Source organism: Syngnathus floridae, chromosome 9 (genome assembly GCF_059516105.1).
Source record: "Syngnathus floridae isolate MCC-2025c chromosome 9, RoL_Sflo_1.0, whole genome shotgun sequence".
In the NCBI taxonomy this organism is placed as follows: domain Eukaryota; kingdom Metazoa; phylum Chordata; class Actinopteri; order Syngnathiformes; family Syngnathidae; genus Syngnathus; species Syngnathus floridae.
In genome coordinates this window covers 9,934,694-9,949,015 of record NC_142421.1, presented here as the reverse complement: position 1 = coordinate 9,949,015, position 14,322 = coordinate 9,934,694, and the positions used below count along the sequence as shown (strand labels likewise).

The window sequence follows — 14,322 nt, the reverse complement described above, 5'->3', positions numbered from 1 at the left end:
AACTCTAAAACTCTTGCCTCATTCACTTTCCTAAATTGCACAAATGTGGTCAGGATTGATGTAAACTCAAGGCTCAATTTATCGTTATTTTGTCTGCTGTATAAACATCTGAGGTAGCCTATACGGTCCAGAAACACAATGTGGATGCAGCTGGCTCAACTATTCAAAACAAGGCAAATTGGCTTGTTATGAAGAATGAATAAGTTTAAGAAGATGACGCATTAAGGTCAACTGGCACGAAAACGAGCTAACAGACTCAAGTGGCTGTCCATCCATAAAACAGGAGGAAAAAAATATATTCTCAAAACCTGAATGCTGAGTGCCTAGTCTGTGGTCATAATGTTTTTTTAATCCAAGTGGCCATCAAGTTCTGTTGGTGGTCACTGGGCCATGCGGTGATGTCAGTGCCCCGATGGGCCTCTGGCTTGCCTCCAAATGCACTAATATGGCTTCAGTGGATCTTCACACAGTGGATCCTTTATTTGGATTCTTTATAAACTGAGGTAGATAATACAGTAAAGGACGTTTCACTTCAGGATGGCAAAAGCTGGGCTTCTTCTCCACTGCCGTAGTTTGAATAAGTAAAATTTCACTTGACAAGATGTTACCTGAGGTAAGTCCTAAGAAAGGAGATGAAACTAATTTGAGATTTCAACAGGTATGATTATTCAACAATAGGTGTGGTGGAAATCCAGGCAGAGTTAACATGACCCTTGAGGGACTGCATAATTAATTCAGCAGATAACAATAAATGAAAAAACAACAACACCTTGGTCATGGTAGATGTAAAGATTGTAAATAAACAAAGACAACTTTTCTTTTCCCTTTTTCTTCCTCGTTCTTTTTTGAAGGAAAAACAACCTTTTGATGGATGGATGGATGGATGGATGGATGGATGGATGGATGGATGGATGGATGGATGGATGGATGGATGGATGGATGGATGGATGGATGGATGGATAGATAGATGGATAGATAGATAGATAGATAGATAGATAGATAGATAGATAGATAGATAGATAGATAGATAGATAGATAGATAGATAGATAGATAGATAGATAGATAGATAGATAGATAGATAGATAGATAGATAGATAGATAGATAGATAGATAGATTCAGTTGTGTTTATGTTTTAATCTCAGTGTATTTGCATTTAATTTGATAACTGTTCTTTAAATATCCACTTACAATTCTTATGTGCAGCTTACTTTAACCGAATCAGTATTAATTAATTTGTTTATCTATTTCTTTAATTTATTTATTCAGATATACATTTTTAAACTACACAAATGTGGATTATAAGATACTTATTCTAAGTTTAATAAGTTTTCCAAGATAGTGTAGTCTCTATGTTGGTCAAGATAATGGCACTATGAGAAGTTATTATTTTTTAGGTGTGTGGTCATATAGCAACGTAAAAGTAAAGTGAAAGCTTAATGTGAGATTTGTGGTGTTTTTTTTTTCCAAAGTGAAAGAAACTACTTGAGGAATCTGCCTTTAAGATCAAGCATGCCCTCCTTCTCATTTCCTTTTCTAGTATTGCTATGTGATGAAAGAAGCCCCGAGCGCCCCCCTCAGCTCAGCTCAACTCCGCCCCAAGTCCTTCAAACTCTGCCTGAACTTTCCTCACTGGAGGCCGGGCGTCACTCTGCTCCGTGGACCTCCTCCGCTCCGGTCACTGTGCTGCAGACTCAAGCACAACCAGGACTGCTCCGAAGCCCCTCTAGAACACGAGCAATGGCTTGGCTGGAGCAAGCGTGGCTCGTCTGCGCCTCTTTCCTCGCAATGGTGGCGTCGGCTCAGAGCTTAACGCGAGGAGACTTTTTCCCGTTCGGTCCGAGCGCTGGAGATCAACAGTTGGACGCGGGCGATGACCTCACGCACAGTCTTGAACTGGAAAAGCCTGTTCTCTTTTATGATGGCACTTTTAACAGCATCTTTGTAAGTAAATCCGCATTTTACTATTACTACCATAGAACTAAAAACTTCAAAACGTCCTCTGGTTTGGTTGGACTATCCACGATGGTCTTGCGCAATTACGCACTTCTTTGGGGTTTATCAAACGACAAAAGCATATGGGTCAAAGAATAACGTATTTTTTTCGTAAATATTGGCTTGGTTATCACAAAGATTGCATGAATCGTTTGGAATGCACGTGTCCTTCTCACATTCTTGCAGCCCCAGGTTATCACTTCACTGTTGACCTACAGCCCAAAGTGCCTCATACTTAAGTATATAACCAAGTGGTTGGCTTTTCTTTTGTGTGAATGTAGCCCACTTCCCAAAAGTAATGTTTTCAGCTGTTTCCTGCCCTATCACTGAAGTTCTTATGAGGAGCATATTAATGTAAAAAAATGCAACAATTCAAATTTGTATGAAAGATCCACCATTGTGTGGGACACACAAGCAACCCTTTATATTCCCCCAATCTGCTTTTTAAATAAAAGGGCTGTGTCTTTGTTTTCAGCTTTAATGCATGAGAGAATAATGTATTTAACCAGATTCTGGTTACCAGAGGAATTCATATAGCTACAAATACTGTCTTTAACTGACAAACTTTTTTTGTGAAGGTTTCCATCTGCAACTTCGATGTCCAATCATTTACTTTTGAGTCATGTGGGAATATTTTTTCCTGCATATCTGTGCCCTAACATGGGAATAAATATTTTTTTTACTAAAACAAAAACATGCGTGGGGTTTCCCCTCTGTTCCGTTACATCACCCACCACAAACATATTAGTCAGCTCCAATTAAAATTCTTCACGCAGCAGATAAAATAAGAACTAGTGTCTGTGTCTGTGCCCGGTGGGGAAACACTCACCTCCATATCTGACAAAGCTTTAACCGACCAAAAAACAAATATACAATAAAAGGTCATGATACGATGGCAACTTACTTAAAAGGTCTAAATCGCATACTGACTGACCATTTTCCCAGCTTTTGGGCCAGGAAGTGGCTGTAATGAAGATTACTTGAGGCTCTCTGGGGCTGCTGGTCAGGGGCAAGGACAGGAAACGCAGCGCTCTTGCTCCCCCCCCCCACCGCCCACCTCCTGATCAGGAAGTGAAGGAGCCCCATGTGCCGGGGGCGTCTGCGTGTGTTTTTGACATGATCCCAACTCCTCTTTTCATCTGCCTCGCGAAGAAAGTAAAATCTTTGTCCAATGGCATCTCGTTCATCAGTGCTCATGTGCCGCCTAGCAGCAGCCTTGGATCATTAGTCTAATGAGTTTGGGATAGAGATCAAAGTGGGACACATTGGACTGGAACAGTCCTTCACGTGTTTGTCCTAGTTCTTGTGAACAAAGTCATCCCCAGTTACAAGCCTCGCCAATCCTCATCTTGTCATTTCAGATCAACACCAACGGCTTCATCGCCACCGCACAGCCCAAAACCGAGTCGTCCTACCTTGGCAAAATGCCCGCTCCCTTCGGAATGATCGCCGCTCTGCACGGAGATCTTGACACAAGCGATGCAGAGGGGAACGTTTTCTTCCGTGAAGACAGCAGCCCGGATGTGCTTCGTCGGGCTGCGGAGCACATCAACAGAGCCTTCCCAGAAGACCAAGAAGTCAGTCCAACCCACGTGGTGGTCATCACCTGGATAGACGTCGCCCAAAAGGAGACTGAAAGCACCGGCGAGAAGAAAGTGAGCCTCATAATGATGTAATCATGTGATAGATAGAAGATGTCTGAGTGGTTTGTAGACGTGACCTTTTGGCCTTTAGGGCTGCAAACTATGTCAGCATCAGCCACTCGTCTGTTTGAATGGCAAATAGATACTGAAGGCACACTCATGAATTAAATGCTCATGCCATTTTTGCCTTAACAGAGAAACACCTTTCAACTGGCCATTGCATCAGTGGGGTCTTCTTCATATGCTATAATGCTATATCCCAGAGATGGGATACAGTATACAAATACTCCCGTAGGGGAGACTAGCGTCATCCTGCACGCTGGCTTCAGTAAAGGCCTGGTTCGAGGTTTCCTGTTTTCCAGTCAGGGCCCATACTACCGCACCACCAATGATGAAGACGCATCCATCAGTGCTTTAGCCGAGTAAGTCACGTCGTACATTTCCATTGTGTTGCTTTCATTGAAAAATGTGTTTTCACTCTTTTAGGCAGACCAACTCAGGACTCAGGGGGGTTTGGGTTTATGAGATTGGAACGTCGCCTTATTTTACTAATGTGGCTCCAGGAGAGGTGAGCGAGCTGCCCACTGAGGCAACATTGTCCCGATCCACCGTCGACGTAGAAGAAGCCCCCGATTCCAGGGGCGTTGTGTATACGAATGGACAGCAAGAGGTTTACCCTCCTGTTGAACCAGATGAGGGACAGATCCAGGTAGAACCCGTTCAATACCAGCCCTACCGACCCGACAATTCAGAAGTGCTGGTGGTGGAGGACACGGATATAAATGTCGATGGTGAGTTGTAATGCTGCCTGTTGATGTCATTGGATTGAATTTATATCATTTTCTGCTTGTGCTTCTGTGTTTCAGTGTTTGCGTACAACCTTGGCACATGCTCAAATAACAGACAAAAGTGTTCCCAATTTGCTGACTGCAAGGACCACTCCAGTGGATATTGCTGTCACTGCAGGCCTGGTTTCTATGGCAATGGGATACAGTGCGTGGCAGAGGGTATGGCCACATTATGTTCACATACAATTAGAAGAAGTTGCTTTTTTTGGACAGATTAAGTGGTTGGGTTCATGTAGATCTGGCAATGTATCCCGAGACAATATTAATTTCCTTTTTTTAAATTTCACAGCCTTTTTGTCATATGATTAAATTTGCTCAAAATAGACCCATCATGCCTCTTTACTGCGGAGTAGGACAACATTTAATCGCTTACATGTAATCAGTTTTAAATAAGGCTTCTACAAATCTTAAAATATCACCATAATAATAAAAAAAAAAACCATGAAAAGTAACCAGATAAAATAGTATAAAATAGCAGTTGAATTTGTTCTGCAAAGGGTTAAAAATGTTTTCCCCTGATACAACGGTGGCCTCACTTACTCTAGTTGGGATTCGTGGAATGTTTTACTTTTAAATTATTTGAGCATTCATTTATGTCACAACTGTTTAGGTTTGGTGCTAGTGGTGTAGTATGATGCTGCCGCATTCCCACTCCCAATCCCAGATAAACAAAAAAAAAAAAGAATAAATAGTGGGCTGCATCAGAAAAAGCTATCCCCTGTAAAAACTGTCAAACAAATCATTCTAGTGACTCTCTTCAGACAAGACAAAATTCACAACAGCACCTATTTGTACTACTGAGCTGATATCATCTCGGCTGCTTGCACTCTGACAAGAATGAGGCAGAAGTCAAGAAGTAAAATGCAAATGTAAAGATCTTGTACCACTTCAAACCCGTCAAAAACAAAAAAAAAAAACTTAACTCAATAATAAATCATTGCCTCACAGAGTGATGATGACGCCTTCCTGGAAATTGTTCTCCGACAGTCCATATATGGCGAAACGTCAATGAATATTGACACAATGCTTATTTGTCTTGCTAGGAAAACCTCAGCGGATGAACGGTAAAGTACACGGTCAGGTGTACGTGGGCAACTCTCCCACTCCAGAGCGCTTCAACAGCAACGATCTGCACTCCTACGTGGTGGTGAACGACGGACGCTCTTATGTGGCCATCAGTGACATCCCTCAGAGCCTCGGACCCTCGCTGATGCCCCTGTCAGCGCTGGGCGGTGTGATTGGGTGGGCTTTTGCTCTTGAGCAGCCTGGCTTCAAGAACGGCTTCAGCATTATCGGTGAGGGAGAGATTCAGTATCCGAATGTCACAATTCGTCATACAGCTGTGCTCGTTGAAATTCCCAAGAATGACCTCAGCGCAGACCCAAGGGGCGGCAGCTAATCTATTGCTGGGGTGGTCTCTATTAACCCTTTTTGTGCTCGTCTCCTAGGAGGAGTTTTCACTCGGCAGGCTGAGGTCACCTTTCTACCCGGGAATGAAAAGCTGACGATCAGGCAGGAGTTTAAAGGAATCGATGAACACGACCACCTTGCGGTGAGCACAACCCTGGAGGGTCGAGTTCCTGAGGTGCCTCGCGACTCCACCGTTCAGGTGGAGTCCTACTCTGAGATCTACCAGTACAGCAGCAACTGTAAGTAAACCCCCATTGTGGAAATGTCAGTACTAATTTAAGAACATGTTTAGACGGGAAGAAAATTGTTATTTCCTTTCAGTAATCACCTCATCCTCCACGCGGAAGTACGTGGTCAACTTGCCCGACGGAACCAAGGACGAGACGAGGACGTATCAGTGGCGTCAGACCATTTCCTTCCAAGGTTGTCAGCATGATGAGTCCATGAGAGACATGCGGCCCACGCAGATGCTCAACGTGGACCAGGTCTTTGTCATGTACGACCCCAAAAATGAACTCATTCGCTTCGCCATGAGCAACAAAATCGGAAACATCAACGGTGAGCTTCGGGACATTATTGTTTTTTTCCTAGCTCATTTCCTGCCGTGTCACCATGACATGCTGGCAAAAACTGTGTTTGCTATGAATTAAATGACTTTTCTCAGGAGGAAAACCAGAAGAGAATCCGTGTTTCACAGGAAGACACGGCTGCGACACCAATGCGGTTTGTCGACCTGGAGAGGGGACCAAGTTCACATGTCAGTGCGCCTCTGGCTTCACTGGTGACGGACGCACGTGTTACGGTATGGTCAATTTCAATATTCCGTAGATTGTTGCTAAATGTTTACTTTCAAGAAAACCCAGAAGCTTGTCCCTGGCGTCATTTGTTGATTAGACGTACACACATTTCTTGTCAATCCAGCCTTGTCTTTCATGACTGAACAATCTCACTAATTTAGGGAAATCACGCGTGGAGAACGTTTTTCAATAGTCCTAGTTGCCCTTTTCAACCAGAGTGAGACAGGAAGGCATATACAGTACAAAGAGGAAGGATGTATTTTAGACAGATGCTATCTGGAACCGTTTCATTAGCTCTCCTCTCTGATTTCCTGTCATCTGCTAATGAAAGACACAAATTTGACAAATCCGGATTTAGGAGATTACGTGTCATTTATTATTAACATGATTCTTGTCTGATAACTGTTACTTATCTCCATTAGACATTGATGAGTGCAGAGAGAATTCTGAGATTTGTGGCTCACATGCTATTTGCAACAACCAGCCTGGCACCTTCCGCTGTGAATGTCTCGATGGATATCAATTTGCCAGCGATGGGCAGACATGTGTTGGTAGGTACTCGGCTCACCAAATGAAATCATTTACAAGCGCTGTTATTTCATGCAACAAAATGTGAGTAATGATAGATTTTTGTGACAGCACTGGCGGAGCTAGGATTTGCTTTCTTGGGGTTTGCTCATCAACCCACAGAACAAAAATCTTTTTGACAAAACCCTAGATTTCTTAAAAAATGCAGCTACTAAACATTCTTTTTGTGTTCCTTGCGGGGAAGGGTGAACATGTGGAAAGAAATTCCCAGGAAAAAAATTCAAAAAAAGAAAGGTTAATCATCTGGGGAGGGGGGTAGTGCCCTTGCGCTCCCCCCCTCTAGCTCCGCCAGTCCTACTCTACTCTGAAACGACATAAATACATCTTTGGGAGTGAATCATTTGATAGGGGAGCTGTTTCGAGTGGACATTTCAGCCTCAGCACGAAACATGTACTCAGCTGCATTTGTCTGGCCTCCTTCACCCATCAGCTGTGAATCAACCCACGGACGCGTGTGAAGAAGGTACTCATACCTGTGACATTCCTGAGCGTGCTCAATGCAGCTACACTGGAGGTTCCTCCTACATCTGCTCCTGCCTGCCCGGGTTCACAGGAGATGGAAGAGTCTGCCAAGGTATAAAACCTCAGAGACACAAATCCACTATACAGACTTGAATTGTTGCACCATCTGCTCAAGAGCCGGGGGGAAGTGAGCTGGGTTACATCATGTATTTGCTGGAACGGGATAGTAAAACATAGAAAACAGATGGACATTTCAGAGTATAGCTTCTTTCTTGGCTGCTACTCCGTAAGTCACATTCATAGTGTCGGAGTCCTTGCTTGACTCCCAAATCATTCTGTGCAACGCTAACCATAACATGAGTGGAATGATAACTCATGTTTTTTTTGCCTTGAAGATATAGACGAATGCCAGCCGGGCAGGTGCCACCAGGACGCCGTGTGCTACAACACCCAGGGTTCCTTCACCTGCCAGTGTAGGCCCGGTTTCTACGGCGATGGCTTTTATTGCTCCCCAGGTAAGTTTAAAGGCACGCCGCCAGTTTTTTTTTTAATCTCGCTAAGCCAATGAATGACTTCAACAGCCAATGTGATTTCACACCCCTCGGTGGACTGACAGGAAACATGTGTTCTGTTATGTCTGCTAACATCCAGCTGCTCTGTTTTGGATGGCTGCCACTGGAGTGGAGCCAGTTTTGTAATAGTGTTCATAGTTCTGCATACAAAATCAACAGTACAAACTTACAAAATGGATCATTCACATTCTCACCATTGTTTTAGTCCAACCATCTGTGTGCAGGGAATTTTGCACAGCTGGCATCTGTTTTTTTTTATTTTTTTTTTTAAGGGAGAGTTTTTGTGTCATTTAAGATAAAACAAGGAGAAAGAAAATAAATATGTCCATGCATTTCTTTCAGAGCGGACAAAAACTCAATGTGAGAGCCACAGAGACAGTCTTCTGGGTGTGACTGAGTTTGGCCCTCGTGGTCCACGACCTCCTGTTGGGCAGTACATCCCCACGTGTGATGAGAACGGAAACTATGAATCCATGCAGTGCCATGGCAGCACAGGGCATTGCTGGTGTGTGGACCGCAATGGACAGGAGATCCCAGGGACACGCTCAGGTCCTGGTGCTCGACCCATGTGTGAGTTCATTACACTTGATTTTATATCACACACTTACATTCTATTATTTTCAGATACATTTCAAACAGTTGGTCCGTTCCTACAAATGATTTTTGTCAATTTATGATTGTGTTTTCATTGTCTGTTAGGTATTGATCATGGTGGGGTGAGACCACCCATTGGCCCCACCCCTCGACCTGACATCTACCCCCTGCCGCCTGGCACACATCTGCTGTACGCACAGAGCGGCAGGATTGAGCACGTCCCTCTTGAAGGTTACGATATGAAGAAAGAAGACGCCAAGACTGTCCTCCATCTACCTGTGAGTTTTTCCCTTTTCATCTCTCATCTTGTTTAAGATCCACGTGGTCAAAGCAGACCATGACAGCTGCTAGCAAGTGCAGCCTGATTCATGTGGTCTAATGAGTGGTGCACATTTTTTTCCACTACCATCAAGCTGTTATTTTCAAGGCGTCAGGTGAGGTGTCTCATAAAGTGCTTGTAAAAAGCTGTAAGATTCCTGTTGTGTTCATCCTGCTTCCAGCGCGGCAGCTTGAATTCAAGGCCTGCCTCCCCGTTATTGGAGGGACATGGTGACATTCTCCTTAATTACAAACATCAGCTCTGTGGAACTGAAATTTGCATTTCTCTGATTTTCACACCAGCTGTTCTTAAGTCTGGCCTGGCTTTTTCGTAATGTGCGGCAGTAGATTTATGTCTCGTCATTAATGTCAGAAAATACATCTGCTTCATGTTTGTATTTGCGATCACTCGTTTTTGAAGTAAGCACGGTTCAAAGCTGTTGTTTGGCGTCTGTTCCACAGGAGAAAGTAGTTATTGGAGTGGCCTACGACTGCGTGGACAAGATGATCTACTGGACCGAGATCACGTCTCCATCAATCAGCAAGGCCAGCATTCAGGGGGGAGAGCCTGTGACGATCATTAGATCAGGTAAAACCTCCCTTTACATCCATCTCTCAGTTGTCAGAAACAAATTTTTAAGATGTGGATTTGACTTTTTTTTTTTTTTGTCAAAGATCTGCAGAGTCCAGAAGGGATTGCAATCGACCACCTGGGACGAAATATGTTCTGGACTGATTCTGTGACGGACCGCATCGAGGTGGCCTCGCTTGACGGCTCCCAACGTCGTGTCATTGTAGACTCCGGTCTCGTCAACCCCCGTGCTATTATCGTGGACCCACCCAATGGGTGCGTGATGGTATTTTCTTAAAAAGAAAACGCAGAAAATGGCTGGCTGGATGATATTCTACAAAACTATAAGAGACATTGTTTCCATTCATTTATTTCTACACGTCATCGTTACAGTAATCTGTACTGGGCCGATTGGAACCGAGACGCTCCCAAGATTGAAACCTCTTACATGGACGGCACCAACAGACGAGTGCTTATTAAAGATGATCTGGGCCTGCCGAACGGCTTGACCTACGATGCCCAGAGTTCTCTGCTGTGTTGGGTGGATGCAGGTAGGTCAGAGGGCGCGGTGATGAAGTGGTCAATGAAGTGTCATTTGGAAATCAGAGTTGATTGTAGTCTGTTGCGTGTAGGCACACATAAAGTGGAGTGCACCAACCCAGGCCGAGGAGACCGTAGACAGATCTTGGAGGGCCTTCAGTACCCTTTTGGAGTCACTTCCTTTGGAAAGAACATCTACTACACAGATTGGCGAAGGTTTGAATTGTTTGCTTCCCACCCTTGTTGGAGCCCAGTCACCATGGTTACCAAAGTCGTATTTACATGAGATAAAATTGCCCCTAGAAAATCTGCGTAATTATAACTAAAGTGTATGATCAAAGTGTGAACAAAGTGTGAACTCACTCAAGTTTGTGAAACAAACTCACAAGTAGAAGAGTGTCTGGGAGGTCAGTCATTAGCCAGGACATAGAGACACACGACTTGGCACTTATCTGAAGTGGTTGCACGAATAAAATGAGTCTCATGTGACATCAAGCATAATGGAGGCTTGACCCTCAAATGCATATTTTTCCAACTTTTTCTCAGAATGTATAAACTTCACACCTCCCATGGCATTCAACATGTGAGCTTGCACTACACTGGCATTAAAAAGCTTGGATGCCTTCCCATCCTCAGAAACTCTCAACTTGATACTGTCTAGCATTTCCCCCATGTGGTTCATTTTGTGTGTTTGGGCGGTGTTAGATCGGCGGGGGTTGGGATGTCTGTTTGTGTGTATGTGTGTCTATGTGGAAAGGCATCCTAAAAAGTGGCAGCTGCTTGCAATTTCTCCACCTCAGTTGGGGGAAGGTATACGCTTCCACAGTTGCACATCAACAAACTCTGCCAGTCCCATCTGCCCACACTTACTCACTCCTGACACAAAACACACAGACTGGTCACGTTGAGGAGTTTCTCATCTGTCTGAGTATTGGATCGCTTACTTTTTTTTGTATTATTTACTACAGGGACGCTGTGGTCACAGTGGACCGCTATACGGGCAGGGAGTCTGACGAGTTCCAGCCTCAGAAACGCTCCAAGCTATATGGAATCACCACAGCCTACGCCCAATGTCCTTCAGGTGAATGCAATGACCGCAATATGGATTCATGTTGACATTTTCTCTCTCCGGTGTTGAGTTGAGCAAAGTCCCCTTCCTGCTCAGTGTCACCTTTCGTTTACTGTCCTCCTCATGAGCCATTCTTAGAAAGGCCTTGACCCTCATACTTTTATCGGCTATCCTCAAGTCAGGCCTTAAATCTAGCCTTCAATGAATCCCATTTTTTTATGAGCACTGGGCCCGCTTTGAAGCATTCCAAGGGTGTTTTTACGACCATAAAGTGTAGCTTCTCTCTTTGACCAAGATAACACCGAGTGAGAATATGACTGAATATGACTGAACACACAACAGCCCGAGGCCTCATCCTCCCTTCTCGATAAGGCTGCATGCATGAATCCAGGGAATGTACAGACCAGTGGGAGGGCCTCCAACATCTGCAGTTAGCTATGTGTTTTCTGTAAGCATGTATATGTCTGTAAAACAAACCACGAAGAGGCTGTTTCCTGTCGCTCCCCTGCTATGCTCGTTTATTTTAATAGGGCCTTCCTGCATCTGTATGCTTCCTCCAACAGGACAAAACTACTGTGCGGTGAACAACGGCGGCTGTACACACCTCTGCTTAGCAACACCCAACGGTCGCTCCTGCAAGTGTCCCGACAATGCAGTTGGCGTGGGCTGTGTCGAGAGAAACGGCGAGTATTGAGCAAAATAGAAGCCACTCGGCGTTACTGTGATGTAAGCGCTGAAAATGCCACTGAGGTGAATTTACTGTGCCATTTATTGCTCATTGCTATTCTTATCTGCATTTTTACATTATAAAATCCCAACAGAATTGTAAATATGGACACTATTATGTTGACATTGTTTTCCCGAGTGCACATAAACTGAGAATAAAACTCAAGGGATTAGTAATTTAATGTGAAATACGTTATAGTAACACATGACACTATTTCCTGTTGGTTTGGGCTTGTTTCTATTAGTAATATTGTCAGTTATGATTGAAGTTCCTGTTCAAGCTTTGTGGGATGAGTTTACATGGTGGGCAGAAAAAAATAAAAAGGTTTTTCTAACAAATTTGTTTGCATTGTCATAGTGACCTCTTGTGTTTAGTAGAGGAAATTACATCTATAATCCAACAATAGTAGGCAAAGCACATACTTTTTTTTTAAAGGGAGGCATTTTATAAACGTCCCGTTGGAATAGTATTTGCACATGCCGTTTCACAAATTTATATTGCACCCGAATCCACCATGAGATGTGATTTATTCCTGAATTTAATCGTGCGTCATCCAATGGAAAAAAAACCCAACAGACACCAAATTCATTTAGCGAAATTTCCCTGCAATTTGTCTTAAGGATCAAAACAAATTTATTCTTGATCGAGATTACGGCAATTTCAAATTACCCTGGTGATTGTTATGTAGATTCCATACATTTCTGAAAATATTATAAACCTAAATTGATCAAGGAAGTTGATTTGCCAAGGACATTATTCCATAAAATCGTAAAAATACCGTATTTTAAATAATAAACCACAATTATAATCCCGTGTTGCAGTGCCCTACGCCTAATTTTTTGAAACTTGTTTAAAGACTTATTTTATTCTTGGCTTTTGACTGACTAACAGTATGTTAGTCTGTGTTTCAATTTACTGTTTTCGCTATCTTTGTGATTGTTCCATATCCATATGTGAAGCACTTTGTTAAAGCTGTTGTAAAATGCGCTATATAAATAAAATTGTATTGTATTGTATTGTATTGCACTCTGCATGAAGGGGACATTGTGCCTTGCAGTCAAAAATAAGGTTTAAAGTTTTTGACAGTATAATAACCAGTAGGTTGTTTTCATTTACGGAGGAAAAACAGGTATGTGTGGAAATACTCTCATCCTCTTTTGCATTTGACATTATGCACGGAGACGAGACATGCGAACTCTGTATTCCATTAAAGGTAAGTAATTATAGAACCAACTTTAACAATACACGAACTGCGTCGACAGCTGCCATGCAAACAGTGCAACATTCGAGTTTAGTGGCATTGATACTGATGAATTAGAATTACCAATATATTACCACATTTTGGGGCACGTAGTATTAGAAAGTGGTTTAAATTATGCAAAGCGAGTATATGACTATTGGGGCTCATTTCAAATAAGGTATGGTTAGAAATACTCGGGTTTTCTCATTCACGCTAGAAGAGTCAAGCAAGTGAGAACAGAGACGACATTGTCCAACAAGTTTTCAACATAAAAGCTTGTTGGCAAACCCTTGGAATGCTTCTTTAAACGATAACTTTGTTTTAATTAACTCACCAGTTATGGTAACTTTCATTTAGTAATTATTTGGTCTTAAAATGTGGTAAGCAAGTCCCTTAAAGGATTCAGCAGACTGCATTTATTTGTTTAAACATGACCGGACCGGAAATGAGTAGTGGAACATTTGTAACTTCACCAGCTTCTGTCACTTAGCAGCTAGCCTAGCAAAATAGCTAGTTTAAGCCCTCGCATCCGTGTTGTTTTGTTTATTCTCCGGTGTGTCGCAAGTTGCGGGACCAGTGCAGGTACAAGTGCGTGTTGCTGCTGTGTGATGGAGAAATTCGTCATCTGAGTCTCGAAGTAACTAAGGGTCATGTGGTACCTCTGCAGATGCTGAATGAAAAAGTGGGGGCGAAAAAGCAGCGGAGTGAAGCATGAATCTGCTATGAACGACTCCAGAGATCATTTGGGGATTCGGTCGACGCTAGTCGAAGAACTTTGGAAGAACTGGGAATGTTCACTTCATTATTACTCCTGGCCTCCTCAGCATCTTGATTGGCGTTCTACCTGGAGGCGTGGACATCATGGCCAGTCCATGGCAGAGCGACTTGTCTTATATGTGGGAAAAATACATGGACTGTAGGCTTCAAGGAGCGGATCTGCAGGTAGGTG

The 14,322-nt window shown here is 43.3% G+C and overlaps 2 protein-coding genes across 6 annotated transcripts in view; both read left to right on the top strand.

Moving 5' to 3' along the window:
- The first annotated feature begins 1,573 nt into the window (after positions 1–1,573).
- nid1a (nidogen 1a) lies at positions 1,574–12,471 on the top strand. The gene is made up of 20 exons (XM_088384310.1): positions 1,574–1,943; positions 3,356–3,649; positions 3,833–4,059; positions 4,124–4,428; positions 4,504–4,644; positions 5,529–5,780; positions 5,934–6,134; positions 6,217–6,453; positions 6,560–6,697; positions 7,115–7,243; positions 7,711–7,854; positions 8,138–8,257; positions 8,657–8,884; positions 9,014–9,186; positions 9,689–9,815; positions 9,902–10,073; positions 10,191–10,348; positions 10,430–10,553; positions 11,306–11,418; positions 11,970–12,471. Exons 1-20 carry the CDS (start codon positions 1,740–1,742, stop codon positions 12,098–12,100), a joined length of 3,618 nt encoding a protein of 1,205 aa, XP_088240436.1. The 5' UTR covers positions 1,574–1,739; the 3' UTR covers positions 12,101–12,471.
- A 709-nt stretch (positions 12,472–13,180) lies between these two features.
- The window catches only part of lyst (lysosomal trafficking regulator), a 36,517-nt gene continuing 35,375 nt past the window's right edge, over positions 13,181–14,322 (top strand). For all 5 annotated transcript variants that reach the window (XM_088384565.1, XM_088384567.1, XM_088384564.1 and 2 more), the window contains exons 1-2: positions 13,181–13,346; positions 14,041–14,315. In XM_088384565.1, the coding sequence (XP_088240691.1) occupies positions 14,235–14,315 (81 nt within the window). In that variant the 5' untranslated portion in view covers positions 13,181–13,346; positions 14,041–14,234. The remainder of the gene's footprint in view (positions 13,347–14,040; positions 14,316–14,322) is intronic.

Bases quoted from the DNA above. Each gene is read 5' to 3' on its own strand.
- nid1a (XM_088384310.1), top strand. From the start codon at position 1,740: ATGGCTTGGCTGGAGCAAGCGTGGCTCGTCTGCGCCTCTTTCCTCGCA. The intron at 7,855-8,137 runs GTATAAAACCTC...TTTGCCTTGAAG, and splicing joins AGATGGAAGAGTCTGCCAAG to ATATAGACGAATGCCAGCCG. The intron at 11,419-11,969 runs GTGAATGCAATG...TTCCTCCAACAG, and splicing joins CTACGCCCAATGTCCTTCAG to GACAAAACTACTGTGCGGTG.